The sequence below is a fragment of the Pseudophryne corroboree genome, chromosome 3 (assembly GCF_028390025.1).
Source record: "Pseudophryne corroboree isolate aPseCor3 chromosome 3, aPseCor3.hap2, whole genome shotgun sequence".
Classification (NCBI taxonomy): domain Eukaryota; kingdom Metazoa; phylum Chordata; class Amphibia; order Anura; family Myobatrachidae; genus Pseudophryne; species Pseudophryne corroboree.
Window position 1 is genome coordinate 449,877,379 of NC_086446.1, and position 24,761 is coordinate 449,902,139.

The window sequence follows — 24,761 nt, forward strand, 5'->3', positions numbered from 1 at the left end:
TGTAACACTGCCGTATGCCGCCTGTCACTCAGTACAGGAGCACACAGCCGATCAGGAGAGTGCTACAACGTGGCGCTCCCTGATTGGCTGAAGAAACCCACTTAGACAGAAGTCAGAGTGGGTTTCTGGCATTCGGGGAAAGGAGTCCCATGTGAAAACATGGGGCCCCTTTCAGTTCGTGGCTCGGGTATCCGTTTTGTTATTTTATTCAAGTACCTGGATTACAAATGGTTGCCCCGAGGACCCTGGGACCCTGGATCTGGTGAGTAGAATTTATTCAACAGGTACCCCTTGGATTCTACTGGAGAAGAGGACCGACCTGTGAACATAAGGTAAGTATGTATGTATGTTTGTGTGCATGTATGTAATAAATATTTACTTTCAAGGTGTGTGTGTCTTGTCTTTTTTTGGGTATTTTTTTAGTAATAGTACTACAGGTACCAGCGGGCCCGTTTTTCCGCCGCATGCTGGTACTTGTGGTTCTCCAAGTACCAGCATGCGGGGGAGGCTTGCTGGGCCTTGTAGTACTGCTACTAAAAACAATATCTTTTTATTTTCAAAAAAGGCTATCAGCCCCCCATCCGCAGCCAATTGGATGGGGGGGACAGCCTCGGGCTTCACCCCTGGCCCTTGGGTGGCTGGGGGGGGGGAACCCTTGATTGAAGGGGTCCCCACTCCCCCAGGGTACCCCGGCCAGGGGTGACTAGTTGGATTTTTGATGCCACGGCCGCAGGGCACTATATAAAAGTGACCCCCGGCTGTGGCATTATCTGTCCAGCTAGTGGAGCCCGGTGCTGGTTTTAAAAATACGGGGGACCCCTACTCTTTTTGTCCCTCGTATTTTTGGAACCAGGACCAGGCGCAGAGCCCGATGCTGGTTGCTTAAATATGGGGGAACCCCTGTCATTTTTCCCCCCATATTTCTGCAACCAGGATCGGCTCAAAGAGCCCGAGGCTGGTTATGCTTAGGAGGGGGGACCCCACGCAATTTTTTTTTAGATTTTACACTGTTTAATTTAAAAAAAAAAAAAATTAACCCCAGCACGGATCACACAGATCCGGCCGAGTTTCATTTTTAAAAAGTCGGCAGTGTTTTGCTAATCACTGCCGTAAAAAAAAAAAACACGAATGACATCGACATCGGAACAAAAGAAAAACCCGAATACGACAGCTTAGTAAATTAGTCGTAATAAATTCAAAAAGTTGCAGTTTTACACTTTCGATGTCATTCGTGATTGAACTTTGACCTGAAACGGGAAAATACGAATCTTAGTAAATTTACCCCCTTGTGTCAACCTTTTTTGTGCTGACCATTTTCATGTCGACCTTTTGACATTGTAAATTTTTAGTATCTGTCAACCTTTTCTACTACCTTTTGCCCCATATTAACCTTATGCGTGTCAACCGTATGGGGTTGACCTAATGACTGTCTATCTAGCTACTGTAGATCTTCTATACCAAACTCCAAGAGAGCGCAGTGGAGATTGTAGAGGTTGGAGCATTAGGAGGAGGGTTGGTAGGTTTGAGTGAAGATATTTATTAGCAGTTTATTTTTTAGCTGTTATTTATAATAGCTCATACATATTACGTAGTGTTTTACAGAGATGATTTCGGTCAACCACATCAGTCACTGCCACTGTGGCGCTTACAATCCATATTCCCTATCACATGTACAAAAACAACATTAGAGTTAATTTATTTGTCAGATGCCAACTAACCTACCTGAAAGTGTCGGAGTACTCTGAAGAATCCCCTGCAGACACAGGGAGAAAATACAAACTCCATACAGATAGGTCCTTGGTTAGGAATTGAATTTATGACCATGGGGCTGTGAAGCAATAATGCTAGCCACAATGCCAACTTTGCATATATTTGGAGGGTGAGTCTGAAGGCCAGGAGAATGAATGAGTGTATGGGAGAGCTTTGGAGGGTATGCCAGAGGATTGGGGTAGCACAAGAAGAGTAAACCAAGTGTTGGCTATGGGAGAAGGTGATTAGGGTGGTAGGGAGCATGTGTGGGACTGGAGCTGGAGATGTGGGGAGGGGAGGAGTAATTAAGGGCTTCAAAGAGTAATGAGAAGAGATTGAATATGATTGTGAGTGGGACAGGGAGCCTGGGAGCGATTGGCAGGGGAGGGCAGCAGAAGGGGAGTGGCAATAGAAGAAATTAAGACAGCAGAGTTGAGTATAGACTGAAGGGTGGTGCACGTAGGGTGGTATCATACAAGTCCTAATCTGCACACCCACTCAAAATTGCTCCACAAGTGTTGTTTAATATGGTCCACAGTCTATAAGAATATACTTATTTTAATTATCTAGGAGATGCACGCAACATATCTATATATGGACCTGTTTATCAAGGTATAACCTCCTCTTTGCCCTATATATTAATGGAGCTGCCAAGTGCCTGACCTCCAAGTTAAGAAATATTGCCTTGAGAAAACTTAAGATGTAAAATAAAACAAAAAAAAATTGCAATAAAAACCTATAAAATCCACATAGCGGCAATTTCATTCAAACTATATTTTCTAAGTACATACTGTAACTTGCTACTTAAAAAAATCTCTGTTTCATTGCTGCTTCACATTTGACAACATTGTATACTACATTGTCTGATAGTGACTGAGAGCTCTTTCATAACGTCACACGTTTCTGTCTTCCCTTTATCACCCAGTTTGAAAGTGATATTTTGAACATCGTGATCACCATGTTGGACAGCAGTGTAGATTACCAGAAGGATGCAGCTACAGACGTCTCCCGAAGAAATGATCCCGTTTATGTGGGAAGAGTGCTGAGTGCTATGGTGGGGATAGCAGACATTTTGTATCATTGTCAAATCATTCAATAATGCTTTGAATCAAACATTTAAAAAAATAAAAATGTTATTCTTCAGGTAAACAGTATTGATGACAATGGGATCATTGTGGGGAACTGGAGTGGTGATTACTCTGGGGGAGTGAGCCCCACACAATGGAATGGAAGTGCCCCAATCCTGCGCAAGTGGAAGCAGAGTGGACCAGTTAAATATGGCCAATGCTGGGTATACGCTGGAGTACTTTGCACAGGTTTGTAAAATGCGGTTACTACAGTACATTGCTCTAGTAATATGGCTCTCCTGTAAAACGCAGCCTGATCTTGTAAGCTACTAGAGGTCTTTAGATGAAATGTGAGTAGGCCAGAAAGACCAGAACTTGTGGTGACAGAATTGCAGCATTTTATTTTATTGCCAGCAGTTTATAATTCATACTTCCTTTATTTATATTTATAATGTTTCTATGTACCTATACATATTGTTATCTGCACCTGTACCCTGGGTTGTGGTGTGCACACTTGAAATTAGTGGTAGAATATTTACATGTACTATATATATGTATTTATTTTATACAGTATGAGGTCATGAACAAAAAGCTGCTATCCCAGTGAACACCATTAAGAAATAACAACTGACATCTATATGACTATATGTTCCCCATGTCTACTTGTGCACAGAAATATTGTGGATAGCTATTGTCTGTGTGTACAGTTTTGTGGATAATTAGGTTTTGTCCTTTTTGGTGCCCACTGCCTACTCTTTGGGCCTAATTCAGACCTGATTGGTGCGTTTTTTTCACACAGCAGCCGATCAGGTCTGAACTGCGCATGCGCCGCATGCCAGACAGCCGACCTCTGTCTCAGCATTGCGATCACCTCTGCCTGATTGACAGACAGACGGTTGCTGGGTGGGAGGGAGCGGGCCTGCAGCGTTTGACCGCCGTTTAGGGGGTGCGGTACGGGCAACTCAGGCATGCCCGGACCGTTGGGGGGGCTGTCCGCGGCAGCTGCATGTTGTCATACGCTGCCGCTGCGACCCTCACAGTGACATATAGCTCCTGCCAGCGCACAGGAGCTGCGCTGGCAGGGAGCTACTCCTAAGTACAAAAGCATCACCACTGTACGATACTTTTGTACTTGTGCGGGGGGGTCGGTCCTGACATGCGGGGCAGACTAGCCCTGGGCTGGGCGTTCCCCTGCATGTCTGTGTGACTGATCAGCACATCTACGATCAGGTCTGAATTAGGCCCATTCTCCTTACTGATCCACTCATGTGATCCAATTGTACTTCCCTACTCATATCAAGAAGGCTTTACATGGCTAAGCCAGGTGCAATTGGGTGTGACAAGCATAATAAGTAATGGGCGAACATGACAGATGACACTAGCACCCATCTGCAAAACGCTGATGGGTGCGCCAGTCGGGCGCACAAAACCAAGTGAATTTCCCGCTATGTTCATAGATAAGGTCTGTTATCAATTACCATCAGGAGTAACCTGTCTTGAATACAGATACCTTTCATGTTTCCTACTTAAAAGTAGCCAGGTAGGCCAGTATAGTATATCAGACTTTTCTTTCTGCAAAATCATGACAACAAAAGAAATGTGCAAGCCAAATAAATGTGGAGTGAGATGAGATTTAGTAATGTATTCATCATCTCATAATTTAGTACTCAGATGTCTGGGGATACCTGCTCGTGTGATCATAAACTTTGAATCGGCTCATGACACTGATGGGAATCTTGTTGTGAATAATTATTACGATGAGAATGGAAAAAAGAATAACAACTTGACAAATGACAGTGTGTGGTAAGTGGCCCAGATGCAATCACTAAGAATGTACAGAAAATAACCCCTATAAATTGCTTAAATTATTCTAGATAGCTCTGTTAAAAATTGCTAATGTGCAAACCTGTTTTCTATGTGTAGATAGAGCAGAGTAAATTTCAGAGACCAATGTTTATCTATGCCAGTGTTTCCCAAATTCGGTTCTCAAAGACCCCTAAAAGTCCAGATTTCAAGAACGTTCATTCTTGGGCACAGGTAACATAGTATCTCAGGTTGAAAAAAGACAATTGTCCATCGAGTTCAACCTATTTGTGGTCTCCTATGCATGATGATTTGACTAAAATTTCTGACTGATGCTGCTGTCAGCCGTTGCATTTTATCCCTATTTATAGTAACTATAATGCATGACTATGCACCATACCCCTGGATATCCTTATCCATTAGGAATTTATCTAACCCATTCTTAAAGGTGTTGACAGATTCCGCCATTACAACTCCCTCGGGCAGGGAATTCCAAACACGTATTGTCCTTACCGTGAAAAAGCCTTTACGCCGTATTGTGCGGAATCTCCTCTCCTCTAACCTGAGCGAGGGTCCACGAGTCCTCTGTGTTGATCTAACCAAAAACAGGTCCCGCGCAAGCTCTGTGTATTGTCCCCTTATATATTTGTAGATGTTGATCATATCCCCTCTTAGTCTCCGCTTTTCCAATGTAAACATGCCTAGTCTTTCAAGCCTTTCCTTGTATTCCATCGTCTCCATGCCCTTAATTAGTTTGGTCGCCCTCCTCTGTACCTTTTCAAGCTCCAGGATATCCTTTTTGTAGTACGGTGCCCAGAATTGTACACAGTATTCAAGGTGTGGCCTCACTAGTGATTTATATAACGGGAGTATAATTCTCTCGTCCCTAGCATCAATACCCCGTTTTATGCATGCTAATATCTTATTAGCCTTCTTTGCTGCAGTCCTACTTTGGGTACTACTGTTTAGCTTGCTATCTATGAGGACATTACAGAACAGAATCCCCTAATTTTACCCCATTTAATAGGTAGGTGTCATTTTTGTTCTTGTTACCACAGTGCATTACCTTACACTTGTCTGTGTTGAAGCGCATTCTCCATTTGGCTGCCCATGCTTCTAATTTAACTAAGTCGTTCTGAAGAGACTCGGCATCCTCCTCTGTATTTATAGCCTTACACAATTTGGTATCATCTGCAAAAATTGACACCATGCTCTCTAGACCTTCTGTTAGGTCGTTAATGAAAATATTGAACAATAGCGGTCCTAATACTGAGCCTTGCGGCACACCACTTAGCACTTCAGTCCAAGTTGAAAAAGATCCATTAACCACAACGCGCTGCTCCCTATTATCTAACCAGTTTTTGACCCAAGTGCATATTGTGCTTCCTAGCCCTGATTCTTGTAGCTTGTAGATAAGTCTCATGTGTGGTACAGTATTGAACGCTTTGGCAAAGTCTAAAAAGATTACATCCACGTCTTTACCCTGATCTAGGTTTGCGCTTACTGTTTCATAAAAGCCAAGTAAGTTGGTTTGACAGGATCTTTCCTTCATAAACCCATGTTGATTCCTTTTAATGACCTTATTGACTTCAAGGAACTTCTGAATACTATCTCTTAGAATACCTTCCAATACTTTCCCCACTATAGATGTAAGACTAACTGGTCTATAATTACCTGGTTCAGCTTTACTTCCCTTTTTGAATATAGGCACTACTTCCGCTATACGCCAGTCTTTGGGAACCATACCTGATATAACTGAATCCTTAAAGATCAAAGATAGCGGTTTTGCCAGTTCAGAGTGAAGCTCCATTAGAACCCTTAGGTGAATACTAGAGATGAGCGCCTGAAATTTTTCGGGTTTTGTGTTTTGGTTTTGGGTTCGGTTCCGCGGCCGTGTTTTGGGTTCGACCGCGTTTTGGCAAAACCTCACCGAATTTTTTTTGTCGGATTCGGGTGTGTTTTGGATTCGGGTGGTTTTTTCAAAAAACCCTAAAAAACATCTTAAAACATTGAATTTGGGGGTCATTTTGATCCCATAGTATTATTAACCTCAATAACCATAATTAACACTCATTTTCAGTCTATTCTGAACACCTTACACCTCACAATATTATTTTTAGTCCTAAAATTTGCACCGAGGTCGCTGGATGACTAAGCTCAGCGACCCTAGTGGCCGACACAAACACCGGGCCCATCTAGGAGTGGCACTGCAGTGTCACGCAGGATGTCCCTTCCAAAAAACCCTCCCCAAACAGCACATGACGCAAAGAAAAAAAGAGGCGCAATGAGGTAGCTGTGTGAGTAAGATTAGCGACCCTAGTGGCCGACACAAACACCGGGCCCATCTAGGAGTGGCACTGCAGTGTCACGCAGGATGTCCCTTCCAAAAAACCCTCCCCAAACAGCACATGACGCAAAGAAAAAAAGAGGCGCAATGAGGTAGCTGTGTGAGTAAGATTAGCGACCCTAGTGGCCGACACAAACACCTGGCCCATCTAGGAGTGGCACTGCAGTGTCACGCAGGATGTCCCTTCCAAAAAACCCTCCCCAAACAGCACATGACGCAAAGAAAAAAAGAGGCGCAATGAGGTAGCTGACTGTGTGAGAAAGATAAGCGACCCTAGTGGCCGACACAAACACCGGGCCCATCTAGGAGTGGCACTGCAGTGTCACGCAGGATGTCCCTTCCAAAAAACCCTCCCCAAACAGCACATGACGCAAAGAAAAAAAGAGGCGCAATGAGGTAGCTGTGTGAGTAAGATTAGCGACCCTAGTGGCCGACACAAACACCTGGCCCATCTAGGAGTGGCACTGCAGTGTCACGCAGGATGTCCCTTCCAAAAAACCCTCCCCAAACAGCACATGACGCAAAGAAAAAAAGAGGCGCAATGAGGTAGCTGACTGTGTGAGAAAGATAAGCGACCCTAGTGGCCGACACAAACACCGGGCCCATCTAGGAGTGGCACTGCAGTGTCACGCAGGATGTCCCTTCCAAAAAACCCTCCCCAAACAGCACATGACGCAAAGAAAAAAAGAGGCGCAATGAGGTAGCTGTGTGAGTAAGATTAGCGACCCTAGTGGCCGACACAAACACCTGGCCCATCTAGGAGTGGCACTGCAGTGTCACGCAGGATGTCCCTTCCAAAAAACCCTCCCCAAACAGCACATGACGCAAAGAAAAATAAAAGAAAAAAGAGGTGCAAGATGGAATTGTCCTTGGGCCCTTCCCACCCACCCTTATGTTGTATAAACAAAACAGGACATGCACACTTTAACCAACCCATCATTTCAGTGACAGGGTCTGCCACACGACTGTGACTGAAATGACGGGTTGGTTTGGACCCCCACCAAAAAAGAAGCAATTAATCTCTCCTTGCACAAACTGGCTCTACAGAGGCAAGATGTCCACCTCATCATCATCCTCCGATATATCACCGTGTACATCCCCCTCCTCACAGATTATCAATTCGTCCCCACTGGAATCCACCATGTCAGCTCCCTGTGTACTTTGTGGAGGCAATTGCTGCTGGTCAATGTCTCCGCGGAGGAATTGATTATAATTCATTTTAATGAACATCATCTTCTCCACATTTTCTGGATGTAACCTCGTACGCCGATTGCTGACAAGGTGAGCGGCGGCACTAAACACTCTTTCGGAGTACACACTTGTGGGAGGGCAACTTAGGTAGAATAAAGCCAGTTTGTGCAAGGGCCTCCAAATTGCCTCTTTTTCCTGCCAGTATAAGTACGGACTGTGTGACGTGCCTACTTGGATGCGGTCACTCATATAATCCTCCACCATTCTATCAATGGTGAGAGAATCATATGCAGTGACAGTAGACGACATGTCCGTAATGGTTGTCAGGTCCTTCAGTCCGGACCAGATGTCAGCATCAGCAGTCGCTCCAGACTGCCCTGCATCACCGCCAGCGGGTGGGCTCGGAATTCGGATTTGGGATTTCGAAGAATGCACAGTTCTTTGCTGTGCTGCTTTTGCCAGCTTGAGTCTTTTCATTTTTCTAGCGAGAGGCTGAGTGCTTCCATCCTCATGTGAAGCTGAACCACTAGCCATGAACATAGGCCAGGGCCTCAGCCGTTCCTTGCCACTCCGTGTGGTAAATGGCATATTGGCAAGTTTACGCTTCTCCTCCGACAATTTTATATTAGGTTTTGGAGTCCTTTTTTTTCTGATATTTGGTGTTTTGGATTTGACATGCTCTGTACTATGACATTGGGCATCGGCCTTGGCAGACGACGTTGCTGGCATTTCATCGTCTCGGCCATGACTAGTGGCAGCAGCTTCAGCACGAGGTGGAAGTGGATCTTGATCTTTCCCTAATTTTGGAACCTCAACTTTTTTGTTCTCCATATTTTATAGGCAGAACTAAAAGGCACCTCAGGTAAACAATGGAGATGGATGGATTGGATACTAGTATACAATTATGGACGGACTGCCACGGTTAGGTGGTATAAAAAAACCACGGTTAGGTGGTATATAATACAATTATGGATGGACGGACTGCCTGCCGAGTTCCGACACAGAGGTAGCCACAGCCGTGAACTACCGCACTGTACACTGGTTGATAAAGAGATAGTAGTATACTCGTAACAACTAGTATGACACTATGACGACGGTATAAAGAATGAAAAAAAAACCACGGTTAGGTGGTATATATTATAATAATAATAATACAATTATGGATGGACGGACTGCCTGCCGACTGCCGACACAGAGGTAGCCACAGCCGTGAACTACCGCACTGTACACTGGTTGATAAAGAGATAGTAGTATACTCGTAACAACTAGTATGACACTATGACGACGGTATAAAGAATGAAAAAAAAACCACGGTTAGGTGGTATATATTATAATAATAATAATACAATTATGGATGGACGGACTGCCTGCCGACTGCCGACACAGAGGTAGCCACAGCCGTGAACTACCGCACTGTACACTGGTTGATAAAGAGATAGTAGTATACTCGTAACAACTAGTATGACACTATGACGACGGTATAAAGAATGAAAAAAAAACCACGGTTAGGTGGTATATATTATAATAATAATACAATTATGGATGGACGGACTGCCTGCCGACTGCCGACACAGAGGTAGCCACAGCCGTGAACTACCGCACTGTACACTGGTTGATAAAGAGATAGTAGTATACTCGTAACAACTAGTATGACACTATGACGACGGTATAAAGAATGAAAAAAAAACCACGGTTAGGTGGTATATATTATAATAATAATACAATTATGGATGGACGGACTGCCTGCCGACTGCCGACACAGAGGTAGCCACAGCCGTGAACTACCGCACTGTACACTGGTTGATAAAGAGATAGTAGTATACTCGTAACAACTAGTATGACACTATGACGACGGTATAAAGAAAGAAAAAAAAATACCACGGTTAGGTGGTATATATTATAATAATAATACAATTATGGATGGACGGACTGCCTGCCGACTGCCGACACAGAGGTAGCCACAGCCGTGAACTACCGCACTGTACACTGGTTGATAAAGAGATAGTAGTATACTCGTAACAACTAGTATGACACTATGACGGTATAAAGAATGAAAAAAAAACCACGGTTAGGTGGTATATATTATAATAATAATACAATTATGGATGGACGGACTGCCTGCCGACTGCCGACACAGAGGTAGCCACAGCCGTGAACTACCGCACTGTACACTGGTTGATAAAGAGATAGTAGTATACTCGTAACAACTAGTATGACACTATGACGACGGTATAAAGAAAGAAAAAAAAATACCACGGTTAGGTGGTATATATTGTAATACAATTATGGATGGACGGACTGCCTGCCGAGTTCCGACTGCCGACACAGAGGTAGCCACAGCCGTGAACTACCGCACTGTACTGTGTCTGCTGCTAATATAGACTGGTTGATAAAGAGATAGTATACAATACATACAACAATATACTACTATACTGGTGGTCAGGCACTGGTCACCACTAGTCACACTGGCAGTGGCACTCCTGCAGCAAAAGTGTGCACTGTTTAATTTTAAATTAATATAATATTATGTACTCCTGGGGGCTCCTGCTATAACAACCTGCAGTGCTCCCCAGTCTCCCCCACAATTATTATAAGCTTTGCCTTTTATACATTGATGTGCAGCACACTGGGCTGAGCTGAGTGCACACAGACTGAGTCACACTGTGTGACTGGCTGCTGCTGTGTATCGTTTTTTTTCAGGCAGAGAACGGATATAGCAGAGAACGGATATATTATATTAAAATAAATAAAAGTTAACTAACAACAACTGCACTGGTCACTGTGGTAAACTCTGTCTGACTCTGCACAATCTCTCTCTCTCTTCTAATCTAATTTCTAATGGAGAGGACGCCAGCCACGTCCTCTCCCTATCAATCTCAATGCACGTGTGAAAATGGCGGCGACGCGCGGCTCCTTATATAGAATCCGAGTCTCGCGAGAATCCGACAGCGTCATGATGACGTTCGGGCGCGCTCGGGTTAACCGAGCAAGGCGGGAGGATCCGAGTCTGCTCGGACCCGTAAAAAAAACATGAAGTTCGTGCGGGTTCGGTTTCAGAGAAACCGAACCCGCTCATCTCTAGTGAATACCATAGGGCCCCGGTGATTTATTAATCTTTAAATGTTTTAATCGGTCACAGACTACTTCCTCGCTTAAATAAGTACCTATCAGTGGGATATTCTCATTATTGAGATTGTGTGTCAGTCCCTGAAATGGGTCCTCTCTAGTGAATACTGTTGAAAAAAACTAATTTGGTGTGTCCGCTATGTCATTATCATTTTTGCTTAAGACTCCCAACTTGTCTTTTAAAGGGCCTATACTCTCCTTCTTTAATCTCTTGCTATTAATGTATTTAAAGAATTTTTGGGGATTCGCTTTGCTTTCCTTTGCTACTAGTTTTTCAGTTTCTACTTTAGCCGCTCTTATTTCCTTTTTGCAAATTTTGTTACATTCCTTATAGTGCTGAAATGACTCTGCTTCCCCGTCAGATTTGTATTTTTTAAATGCTCGCCTTTTCTTGCCCATAAGTTCCTTAATCTTTTTGTTAAGCCACATCGGTTTATGATTTTTATTCCTTTTTTTGCTGCTCATAGGAATAAATTTGAGTGTATTTTTAGCTAGCAGGAATTTTAGTACCTCCCATTTCTCCGTAGTATTTTTTCCTAAAAACAAACCTTCCCATTCAATATCCCTGAAAAATACCCTCATCTTTTCAAAATTTGCTTTGCTAAAGTTTAGAGTCCTAGTTGAGCCAGTATAGGGCTGTTTATGGAAACTGATATTGAATGTGACCATATTGTGGTCGCTGTTTCCTATGGGTTCCCCTACTATATTACCTGATACCAAATCCCCATTGTTTGTTAATACCAGGTCTAAGATTGCATTGTACCTAGTTGGTTCCTCAATTAGTTGGACTAAGTAGTTATCATTAAGTGTGTTTAAAAACATATTGCCCCTAGCAGTATCACATGAATCGTTTTTCCAGTTTATCTCTGGATAGTTAAAATCTCCCATCACTACTATGTCTCCTACTCCTGCTGCTCTTTCAATTTGCTTTAGTAACAATTCCTCATCAGATGCGTTGATACCAGGCGGCCTATAGCATACACACAATACTAACTTTTTTATTCCTTTTTCCCCGCATGCAATTTCTACCCATAATGTCTCGACAGTGTCTACAGTCCCCTCCTGAATATCTTCCCGTATATCAGGTTTTAAAAACAGCTTTACGTAAAGACACACCCCTCCACCCTTTTTATTTAGTCTGTCTCTCCTAAACAGTGTATAGCCCTCTAGATTGACTGTCCAATCATGAGATTCATCCCACCAAGTTTCAGTAATGCCTATAATATCATACTGTTTGCTTGCTGCAAGTATTTCCAGTTCACCCTTTTTACCGGTAATGCTTCTGGCGTTTCCATACATACAACTAAGATAAGTATATTCCCTTGCGTTAGGGACATCTTTCACCTTATGTAGCAATGATGACCTGTAATCGTCATTGGTTAGTGCTTTGGTAAAATCCCTTTTAGTACCCATGTTAGTAACCTTACCGCCTGCTCAAACCCTCCCCCCAACTTCTCCCCCATTTTGTTTACTACCGCCATCCCCACTATTCTCACTGCATGACCCGTAGTTTCTAGCTAAACCCTCCCCCCAGGCTCCTAGTTTAAAATCTCCTCCAACCTTCTAACCATCCTTCCCCCCCAGCACCGCTGCCCCCTCCTCAGTCAGGTGCAATCCGTCACGACAAAAGAGATGGCGCCTGACTGAGAAGTCCGCCCAGTGTTCCAGGAACACAAACCCCTCTTTCCTGCACCAATCCCTAAGCCACACATTTACCTCCCTAATCTCCCTCTGCCTCCCTGGACTAGCGCGTGGCACGGGTAATAATTCCGAGAATATTACCTTAGATGTCCTTGCCTTCAGTTTCTTTCCTAAGTCCCTATAGTCTTTCTTAAGGACATCCCACCTTCCGCTAACTTTGTCATTGGTGCCAACGTGCACCAAGACCGCCGGGTCTTTCCAAGCCCCTCCCAACAATCTATCTACCCGGTCCGCGATGTGCCGTACCCGAGCACCCGGGAGACAACAGACTGTACGGCGATCACGGTCCCGGTAGCAGATTGCCCTATCTGCCTTCCTGATGATAGAATCCCCTACCACCACCATCTGACTAGGTACCTCTCTTTCTTTTATCTCAACCGCGCCAGAGGGACCGCTCCTCTGGATGCTAGAGGGAGCAGTCTCCTCCGGCACCGTCATTTCTTCACTATCATCCTCCGATTCCTCGTCCAATCGGGCAAATTTGTTTGGGTTTGATAGTTCGGAGATGTCGAGCCTCCCCCTCTTTTTCTTCCTTCTAACTGTGACCCAACTGGCTACCTGATCATCATCCTCTTCTACCAGTGACCCCTCCCGCAACTCCTCCACCGTTCTGTCTAAACTACGCTCGAGATTGTGAATCTCCCTCAGTCGCGTAACGGTTTGCTCTAGATCAGTTACCTGGGCTTCCAGGGCAACAGTTCGCACACACCTCGTGCAGATGTAATCACACTGGGCCGGTAGCTCCAGGTGTGCATACATCTTGCACGACATGCACTGAGTGAGGTCCTCAATCACAGCCCCTCCCATATTGTTTGTAAGGTCTAACTCCCTGTTACTCTCAAAGAAAAAGCAGCAAAAATAAAAAGTAGAAGACAAGCAATATCACTTATACAATAATTAAGCTGGTTTATACTTATCTATCTTTGTGCGGGTCTTGGTCCTTCACTTTTATGCAGCCGTAGTACTCTCTCCTGCGGCACCTATACTCCACTTAGCAGTTGCAGTTGTTCCAGCTCACTGCACCTCCTTTTCACTCGGCTTCCAGCTCCTGGAATTAGTACCTTAGTCATTTTAATTTAACTATCTGTGCTCAAGCATGGTTATTCCTAAACTTGGACTGTTATAGGGCTTTGAGGAATGAGTGTGGGAAACACTAATCTATTTCTTTGTATCCTGGCAATGTCACTATCGCACCTCTAATTCCTTAAAAGAACAATAATTGAATCCAGGTCCACATTCATGATCCAGTGAGTTTATAGTGCAATCCCCCGGTGCTCTAAGCCACAGCATAATGGAAGCCAAATAGCTAAAACACCTTTTCTCCCCACAACCATGCATTGTTTAACTCTCAGTATAGGCAGCTAGGACCATTTTTTATTTTTTTATTATCTATTAACAGTTTCTTATATAGCGCAGCATATTCCGTTGAGCTTTAACATTGGAACAACAGTAATAGAACAAAACTGGGTAATAATAACAGACATACAGTACATAGAGATAGGCTTACTTCATGTTGAATTGATATACACAGAGCATGCCCTGACCAATATGGTTCCCTAGGCAAGATTATTTAGCTTGAACACAAGATGACTATCAAACTTTGGGCCTAACTCAGTAAGGTTGGCTATTGAGGCTGAAATAGCGATTGTCTCAAAACTGCTACTGCTAAAAATCGCATTGCCAGAAAGGAAAAAGTCGCCCAACGCTGCATTTGCAAATTTGCGTATGCAGCCGCCAGTAGCGGATCTTGCCATGGGCAAGCAGTACTTTTGCCCGGGGCGCCACCTTCCAGAGGGTGCTGGCGCCATCCAGAGGGCGCCGCACCATGGCAAGATCCCCCGCAGTGCCCCCCGCTGTGCCCGCCGCTATTCCCCCGCTTTGAAGGGAACCAGACGCATAGCGTCTAGTTTCCCTTCATGGAGAGGACCTGTGCTGTGCGGTGCACGATGACGTCATCACGCACCGCACAGCATAGTGGCACAGACACTAGGGGTCATAATTGACCTCTAGTGTCTATGCTGTGCTATGAGAGAGACGTAATGACGTCTCTCCCATAGATCCGAGGACAGGAGAAGAGCAGCTCCGGCGGAGGAGGAGGTCTGGAATCAGGAGCGGGGATTGTAAGTATACTTTTATTTCTCTGACGTCCTAGTGGATGCTGGGAACTCCGTAAGGACCATGGGGAATAGCGGCCTTGCAGGAGACTGGGCACAATTAAAGAAAGCTTTAGGTCACCTGGTGTGCACTGGCTCCTCCCACTATGACCCTCCTCCAGACCTCAGTTAGATTTCTGTGCCCGGCCGAGCTGGATGCACACTAGGGGCTCTCCTGAGCTTCTAGAAAGAAAGTATATATTTAGGTTTTTTATTTTACAGTGAGACCTGCTGGCAACAGGCTCACTGCAGCGAGGGACTAAGGGGAGAAGAAGCGAACCTACCTGCTTGCAGCTAGCTTGGGCTTCTTAGACTACTGGACACCATTAGCTCCAGAGGGACCGACCGCATGGAACTGGCCTTGGTGTTCGGTCCCGGAGTCGCGCCGCCGTCCCCCTTACAGAGCCAGAAGCAAGAAGAGGTCCGGAAAATCGGCGGCAGAAGACATCAGTCTTCACCAAGGTAGCGCACAGCACTGCAGCTGTGCGCCATTGCTCCTCATACACACTTCACACTCCGGTCACTGAGGGTGCAGGGCGCTATGGGGGGGCGCCCTGAGCAGCAATAAAAAGACCTTGGCTGGCAAAAATACCACAATATATTAGAGATGAGCGGGTTCGGTTCCTCGGAATCCGAACCCGCCCGAACTTCAGGTTTTTTTACACGGGGCCGAGCGACTCGGATCTTCCCGCCTTGCTCGGTTAACCCGAGCGCGCCCGAACGTCATCATCCCGCTGTCGGATTCTCGCGAGACTCGGATTCTATATAAGGAGCCGCGCGTCGCCGCCATTTTCACACGTGCATTGAGATTGATAGGGAGAGGACGTGGCTGGCGTCCTCTCCGTTTATAGAGAAGAGAGTGAGACTAGAGTAGAGAGAGACACAGTATTTACTTTAGTAATTTTGGGGAGCATTAGGAGGAGTACTACTACTTGCTGAAGTGATAGTGTGACTGTATATCTGACTTGTGGGGGAGACAGTGGGGAGCAGTTAGAGTCTGAGAGCAGTTTTAACGTACAGTGCACACTTTTGCTGCCAGAGTGCCACACTGCCATTGTGACCACACTGACCACCAGTATATATTGTGATTGTCTGCTTAGGAGTACTACTTGCAAGTTACTGATAGTGTGACCAGTGACCTGACCACCAGTTTAATTAATCACCACCAGTTTAATATATATATATATAATTGTATATAATATATATATATAATTGTATACCACCTACCCGTGTTTTTTTTTTTTTTTTTCTTCTTGATACATACTACTATAGTAGCTTACTGTAGCAGTCTGCGGTGCTGCTGAGCTGACAGTGTCCAGCAGGTCCGTCATCAGTCATTGCATAATAAATATATATACCTGTCCGGCTGCAGTACTAGTGATATTGTATATATATATATATATATTAATTTCATCTCATTATCATCCAGTCTATATTAGCAGCAGACACAGTACGGTAGTCCACGGCTGTAGCTACCTCTGTGTCGGCAGTCGCTCGTCCATCCATAATTGTATACCACCTACCCGTGGTTTTTTTTTTTTCTTTCTTCTTGATACATACTACTATAGTAGCTTACTGTAGCAGTCTGCGGTGCTGCTGAGCTGACAGTGTCCAGCAGGTCCGTCATCAGTCATTACATAATAAATATATATACCTGTCCGGCTGCAGTACTAGTGATATTATATATATATATATATATATATATATATATTAATTTCATCTCATTATCATCCAGTCTATATTAGCAGCAGACACAGTACGGTAGTCCACGGCTGTAGCTACCTCTGTGTCGGCAGTCGCTCGTCCATCCATAATTGTATACCACCTACCCGTGGTTTTTTTTTTCTTTCTTCTTGATACATACTACTATAGTAGCTTACTGTAGCAGTCTGCGGTGCTGCTGAGCTGACAGTGTCCAGCAGGTCCGTCATCAGTCATTACATAATAAATATATATACCTGTCCGGCTGCAGTACTAGTGATATTATATATATATATATATATATTAATTTCATCTCATTATCATCCAGTCTATATTAGCAGCAGAAACAGTACGGTAGTCCACGGCTGTAGCTACCTCTGTGTCGGCAGTCGCTCGTCCATCCATAAGTATACTAGTATCCATCCATCTCCATTGTTTACCTGAGGTGCCTTTTAGTTGTGCCTATTAAAATATGGAGAACAAAAATGTTGAGGTTCCAAAATTAGGGAAAGATCAAGATCCACTTCCACCTCGTGCTGAAGCTGCTGCCACTAGTCATGGCCGAGACGATGAAATGCCAGCAACGTCGTCTGCCAAGGCCGATGCCCAATGTCATAGTACAGAGCATGTAAAATCCAAAACACCAAATATCAGTAAAAAAAGGACTCCAAAATCTAAAATAAAATTGTCGGAGGAGAAGCGTAAACTTGCCAATATGCCATTTACCACACGGAGTGGCAAGGAACGGCTGAGGCCCTGGCCTATGTTCATGGCTAGTGGTTCAGCTTCACATGAGGATGGAAGCACTCAGCCTCTCGCTAGAAAAATGAAAAGACTCAAGCTGGCAAAAGCACCGCAAAGAACTGTGCGTTCTTCGAAATCCCAAATCCACAAGGAGAGTCCAATTGTGTCGGTTGCGATGCCTGACCTTCCCAACACTGGACGTGAAGAGCATGCGCCTTCCACCATTTGCACGCCCCCTGCAAGTGCTGGAAGGAGCACCCGCAGTCCAGTTCCTGATAGTCAGATTGAAGATGTCAGTGTTGAAGTACACCAGGATGAGGAGGATATGGGTGTTGCTGGGGAGGAAATTGACAAGGAGGATTCTGATGGTGAGGTGGTTTGTTTAAGTCAGGCACCCGGGGAGACACCTGTTGTCCGTGGGAGGAATATGGCCGTTGACATGCCTGGTGAAAATACCAAAAAAATCAGCTCTTCGGTGTGGAAGTATTTCAACATAAATGCGGACAACATTTGTCAAGCCGTGTGTTGCCTTTGTCAAGCTGTAATAAGTAGGGGTAAGGACGTTAACCACCTCGGAACATCCTCCCTTATACGTCACCTGCAGCGCATTCATAAAAAGTCAGTGACAAGTTCAAAAACTTTGGGCGACAGCGGAAGCAGTCCACTGACCAGTAAATCCCTTCCTCTTGTAACCAAGCTCACGCAAACCACCCCACCAACTCCCTCAGTGTCAATTTCCTCCTTCCCCAGGAATGCCAATAGTCCTGCAGGCCATGTCACTGGCAATTCTGACGATTCCTCTCCTGCCTGGGATTCCTCCGATGCATCCTTGCGTGTAACGCCTACTGCTGCTGGCGCTGCTGTTGTTGCTGCTGGGAGTCGATGGTCATCCCAGAGGGGAAATCGTAAGACCACTTTTACTACTTCCACCAAGCAATTGACTGTCCAACAGTCCTTTGCGAGGAAGATGAAATATCACAGCAGTCATCCTGTTGCAAAGCGGATAACTGAGGCCTTGACAACTATGTTGGTGTTAGACGTGCGTCCGGTATCCGCCGTTAGTTCACAGGGAACTAGACAATTTCTTGAGGTAGTGTGCCCCCGTTACCAAATACCATCTAGGTTCCACTTCTCTAGGCAGGCGATACCGAGAATGTACACGGACGTCAGACAAAGACTCACCAGTGTCCTAAAAAATGCAGTTGTACCCAATGTCCACTTAACCACGGACATGTGGACAAGTGGAGCAGGGCAGGGTCAGGACTATATGACTGTGACAGCCCACTGGGTAGATGTATGGACTCCCGCCGCAAGAACAGCAGCGGCGGCACCAGTAGCAGCATCTCGCAAACGCCAACTCTTTCCTAGGCAGGCTACGCTTTGTATCACCGGTTTCCAGAATACGCACACAGCTGAAAACCTCTTACGGCAACTGAGGAAGATCATCGCGGAATGGCTTACCCCAATTGGACTCTCCTGTGGATTTGTGGCATCGGACAACGCCAGCAATATTGTGTGTGCATTAAATATGGGCAAATTCCAGCACGTCCCATGTTTTGCACATACCTTGAATTTGGTGGTGCAGAATTTTTTAAAAAACGACAGGGGCGTGCAAGAGATGCTGTCGGTGGCCAGAAGAATTGCGGGACACTTTCGGCGTACAGGCACCACGTACAGAAGACTGGAGCAACACCAAAAACGCCTGAACCTGCCCTGCCATCATCTGAAGCAAGAAGTGGTAACGAGGTGGAATTCAACCCTATATATGCTTCAGAGGTTGGAGGAGCAGCAAAAGGCCATTCAAGCCTATACAATTCAGCACGATATAGGAGGTGGAATGAACCTGTCTCAAGCGCAGTGGAGAATGATTTCAACGTTGTGCAAGGTTCTGCTGCCCTTTGAACTTGCCACACGTGAAGTCAGTTTAGACACTGCCAGCCTGAGTCAGGTCATTCCCCTCATCAGGCTTTTGCAGAAGAAGCTGGAGACATTGAAGGAGGAGCTAACACGGAGCGATTCCGCTAGGCATGTGGGACTTGTGGATGGAGCCCTTAATTCGCTTAACAAGGATTCACGGGTGGTCAATCTGTTGAAATCAGAGCACTACATTTTGGCCACCGTGCTCGATCCTAGATTTAAAACCTACCTTGGATCTCTCTTTCCGGCAGACACAAGTCTGCTGGGGTTCAAAGACCTGCTGGTGAGAAAATTGTCAAGTCAAGCGGAACGCGCCCTGTCAACATCTCCTCCTTCACATTCTCCCGCAACTGGGGGTGCGAGGAAAAGGCTCAGAATTCCGAGCCCACCCGCTGGCGGTGATGCAGGGCAGTCTGGAGCGACTGCTGATGCTGACATCTGGTCCGGACTGAAGGACCTGACAACCATTACGGACATGTCGTCTACTGTCACTGCATATGATTCTCTCCCCATTGAAAGAATGGTGGAGGATTATATGAGTGACCGCATCCAAGTAGGCACGTCACACAGTCCGTACTTATACTGGCAGGAAAAAGAGGCAATTTGGAGGCCCTTGCACAAACTGGCTTTATTCTACCTAAGTTGCCCTCCCACAAGTGTGTACTCCGAAAGAGTGTTTAGTGCCGCCGCTCACCTTGTCAGCAATCGGCGTACGAGGTTACTTCCAGAAAATGTGGAGAAGATGATGTTCATTAAAATGAATTATAATCAATTCCTCCGTGGAGACATTGACCAGCAGCAATTGCCTCCACAAAGTACACAGGGAGCTGAGATGGTGGATTCCAGTGGGGACGAATTGATAATCTGTGAGGAGGGGGATGTACACGGTGATATATCGGAGGATGATGATAAGGTGGACATCTTGCCTCTGTAGAGCCAGTTTGTGCAAGGAGAGATTAATTGCTTCTTTTTTGGTGGGGGTCCAAACCAACCCGTCATTTCAGTCACAGTCGTGTGGCAGACCCTGTCACTGAAATGATGGGTTGGTTAAAGTGTGCATGTCCTGTTTATACAACATAAGGGTGGGTGGGAGGGCCCAAGGACAATTCCATCTTGCACCTCTTTTTTCTTTTTTTCTTCTTTGCGTCATGTGCTGTTTGGGGAGTGTTTTTTGGAAGGGCCATCCTGCGTGACACTGCAGTGCCACTCCTAGATGGGCCAGGTGTTTGTGTCGGCCACTACGGTCGCTTATCTTATTCACACAGCTACCTCATTGCGCCTCTTTTTTTCTTTGCGTCATGTGCTGTTTGGGGAGTGTTTTTTGGAAGGGCCATCCTGCGTGACACTGCAGTGCCACTCCTAGATGGGCCAGGTGTTTGTGTCGGCCACTAGGGTCGCTTAGCTTAGTCATCCAGCGACCTCGGTGCAAATTTTAGGACTAAAAATAATATTGTGAGGTGTGAGGTATTCAGAATAGACTGAAAATGAGTGGAAATTATGGTTTTTGAGGTTAATAATACTTTGGGGTCAAAATGACCCCCAAATTCTATGATTTAAGCTGTTTTTTAGTGTTTTTTGAAAAAAAACACCCGAATCCGACAAAAAAATTCGGTAAGGTTTTGCCAAAACGCGGTCGAACCCAAAACACGGCCGCGGAACCGAACCCAAAACCAAAACACAAAACCCGAAAAATTTCAAGTGCACATCTCTACAATATATAGCCCCAGAGGCTATATATGTGATAATTACCCCTGCCAGAATCCAGAAAAAAGCGGGAGAATAGTCAGCGAAAAAGGGGCGGAGCTATCTCCTACAGCACACTGGCGCCATTTCTCCCTCACAGCTCCGCTGGAAGGAAGCTCCCTGGCTCTCCCCTGCAGTCTACACTACAGAAAAGGGTAAAAAAGAGAGGGGGGGCACTAAATTTGGGCGCAGTATATATAACAGCAGCTATAGGGGACATAATTCAGTTAGTCCCTGCATTATATAGCGCTCTGGTGTGTGCTGGCATACTCTCACTCTGTCTCCCCAAAGGGCTTTTGTGGGTCCTGTCCTCTGTTAGAGCATTCCCTGTGTGTGTGCGGTGTGTCGGTACGGCTGTGTCGACATGTTTGATGAGGATAATGAGGTGGAGGCGGAGCAGTTGCATATAGAAGGGATGTCACCCCCTGCGGGGCAGACACCTGAGTGGATGGACTTATGGAAGGAATTGCGTGCACGCGTCGACTCCTTACACAAAAAATTTGACGACATGCCAAATGCGGGACAGCCGGCTTCTCAGCTCGTGCCTGTCCAGGCGTCTCAAAGGCCATCGGGGGCTCTAAAACGCCTGCTACCTTAGAGGGCAGACGCGGATGTTGACACGGATACTGACACCAGTGTCGATGACGATGAGTCTAGTCTAATGTCCACTAAGGCCATTTGTTGCATGATTGAAGCAATGAAAGAGGTGTTACACATTTCTGATATAAACCCAGGTACCACTAAAAAGGGTATTATGTTTGGGGAGAAAAAACTACCCGTAGTCTTTCCCCCATCAGAAGAATTAAATGAAGTGTGTGAAGAAGCGTGGGCTTTCCCTGATAAAAGATTGGTAATCTCTAAGAAGTTACTTATGGCATTCCCTTTCCCGCCAGAGGATAGGTCACGTTGGGAAACACCACCTAGGGTGGATAAAGCGCTCACACGTTTGTCTAAAAAGGTGGCACTACCGTCTCTGGATACGGCCACCCTCAAGGAGCCTGCTGATAGAAAGCAGGAGGCTATCCTGAAGTCTGTATATACACACTCAGGAATTATACTTAGACCTGCTATTGCGTCAGCGTGGATGTGCAGTGCTGCCGCTGCGTGGTCAGATTCCCTGTCAGAAAATATTGACACCCTAGACAGGGACACTATTCTGCTAACCATAGAGCATATTAAAGACTCAGTCTTATACATGAGAGATGCACAGCGGGAGATCTGCCGGCTGGCATCTAAAATAAGTGCACTGTCCATTTCTGCTAGGAGAGGCTTATGGACTCGCCAGTGGACAGGGGATGCAGATTCAAAAAGGCACATGGAAGTTTTGCCTTATAAGGGTGAGGAGTTATTCGGGGATGGTCTCTCGGACCTAGTTTCCACAGCAACTGCTGGGAAGTCAGCATTTTACCCCATGTTCCCTCACAGCCTAAAAAGGCGCCGTTTTATCAAGTACAGTCCTTTCGGACTCAGAAAAACAGGCGTGGAAAAGGCGGGTCCTTTCTGTCCAGAGGCAGAGGTAGGGGAAAAAGGCTGCAACAAACAGCAGGTTTCCAGGAGCAAAAGTCCTCCCCCGCTTCTTCCAAGTCCGCCGCATGACGGTGGGGCTCCACAGTCGGAGCCAGGTACGGTGGGGGGCCGCCTCAAAAATTTCAGCGATCAGTGGGCTCACTCACAGGTGGATCCCTGGATCCTGCAAATAGTATCTCAAGGGTACAAACTGGAATTCGAGGCGTCTCCACCCCACCGGTTCCTAAAATCTGCCTTACCGACAACTCCCTCAGGCAGGGAGGCTGTGCTAGAGGCAATTCACAAGCTGTATTCCCAGCAGGTGATAGTCAAGGTGCCCCTACTTCAACAAGGACGGGGTTACTATTCCACACTGTTTGTGGTACCGAAACCGGACGGTTCGGTGAGACCCATTTTAAATTTGAAATCCTTGAACACATACATAAAAAAATTCAAGTTCAAGATGGAATCGCTCAGGGCGGTTATTGCAAGCCTGGACGAGGGGGATTACATGGTATCCCTGGACATCAAGGATGCTTACCTGCATGTCCCCATTTACTATCCTCACCAGGAGTACCTCAGATTTGTGGTACAGGATTGCCATTACCAATTCCAGACGCTGCCGTTCGGACTCTCCACGGCACCGAGGGTGTTTACCAAAGTAATGGCGGAAATGATGATACTCCTTCGAAGAAAGGGAGTTTTAATTATCCCGTACTTGGACGATCTCCTAATAAAGGCGAGGTCCAAGGAGCAGTTGTTGGTGGGAGTAGCACTATCTCAGGAGGTGCTACACCAGCACGGTTGGATTCTGAATATTCCAAAATCACAGCTGGTTCCGACGACATGTCTACTGTTCCTGGGTATGATCCTGGACACAGTCCAGAAAAAAGTGTTTCTCCCGGAGGAGAAAGCCAAGGAGCTGTCATCTCTAGTCAGAGACCTCCTGAAACCGAAACAGGTATCGGTGCATCACTGCACGCGGGTCCTGGGAAAGATGGTGGCTTCTTACGAAGCAATTCCTTTCGGCAGGTTCCATGCCAGAATCTTTCAGTGGGACCTGTTGGACCAGTGGTCCGGATCGCATCTTCAGATGCATCGCCTGATAACCCTGTCTCCAAGAACCAGGGTGTCTCTGCTGTGGTGGCTGCAGAGGGCCCATCTTCTAGAGGGCCGCAGATTCGGCATACAGGACTGGGTCCTGGTGACCATGGATGCCAGCCTTCGGGGCTGGGGGGCAGTCACACAGGGAAGAAACTTCCAAGGACTATGGTCGAGTCAGGAGACTTCCCTACACATAAATATTCTGGAACTAAGGGCCATTTACAACGCCCTAAGTCAGGCAAGGCCTCTGCTTCAAAACCAGCCGGTACTGATCCAGTCAGACAACATCACGGCAGTCGCCCATGTAAATCGACAGGGCGGCACGAGAAGCAGGATGGCAATGGCAGAAGCCACAAGGATTCTCCGATGGGCGGAAAATCACGTACTAGCACTGTCAGCAGTGTTCATTCCGGGAGTGGACAACTGGGAAGCAGACTTTCTCAGCAGGCACGACCTCCACCCGGGAGAGTGGGGACTTCATCCAGAAGTCTTCACGCTGATTGTAAATCGATGGGAACGTCCACAAGTGGACATGATGGCGTCCCGCCTAAACAAAAAACTAGAGAGATATTGCGCCAGGTCAAGGGACCATCAGGCGATAGCTGTGGACGCTCTGGTGACACCGTGGGTGTACCAGTCAGTTTATGTGTTCCCTCCTCTGCCTCTCATACCAAGGGTACTGAGAATAATAAGAAAACGAGGAGTAAGAACAATACTCGTGGTTCCGGACTGGCCAAGGCGAGCGTGGTACCCGGAACTTCAAGAGATGATCTCAGAGGACCCATGGCCTCTGCCGCTCAGACAGGACCTGCTGCAGCAGGGGCCCTGTCTGTTCCAAGACTTACCGCGGCTGCGTTTGACGGCATGGCGGTTGAACGCCGGATCCTGAAGGAAAAGGGCATTCCGGAG

At 46.1% G+C, this 24,761-nt stretch overlaps 1 protein-coding gene across 1 annotated transcript in view; it reads left to right on the top strand.

Annotated features, from left to right (window-relative positions):
• The window catches only part of LOC135055935 (protein-glutamine gamma-glutamyltransferase E-like), a 273,173-nt gene that overhangs the window by 224,243 nt on the left and 24,169 nt on the right, over nt 1-24,761 (top strand). The window contains exons 5-7 of the mRNA XM_063960536.1: nt 2,675-2,803; nt 2,894-3,065; nt 4,481-4,619. Of these exons, the coding sequence (XP_063816606.1) occupies nt 2,675-2,803; nt 2,894-3,065; nt 4,481-4,619 (440 nt within the window). The remainder of the gene's footprint in view (nt 1-2,674; nt 2,804-2,893; nt 3,066-4,480; nt 4,620-24,761) is intronic.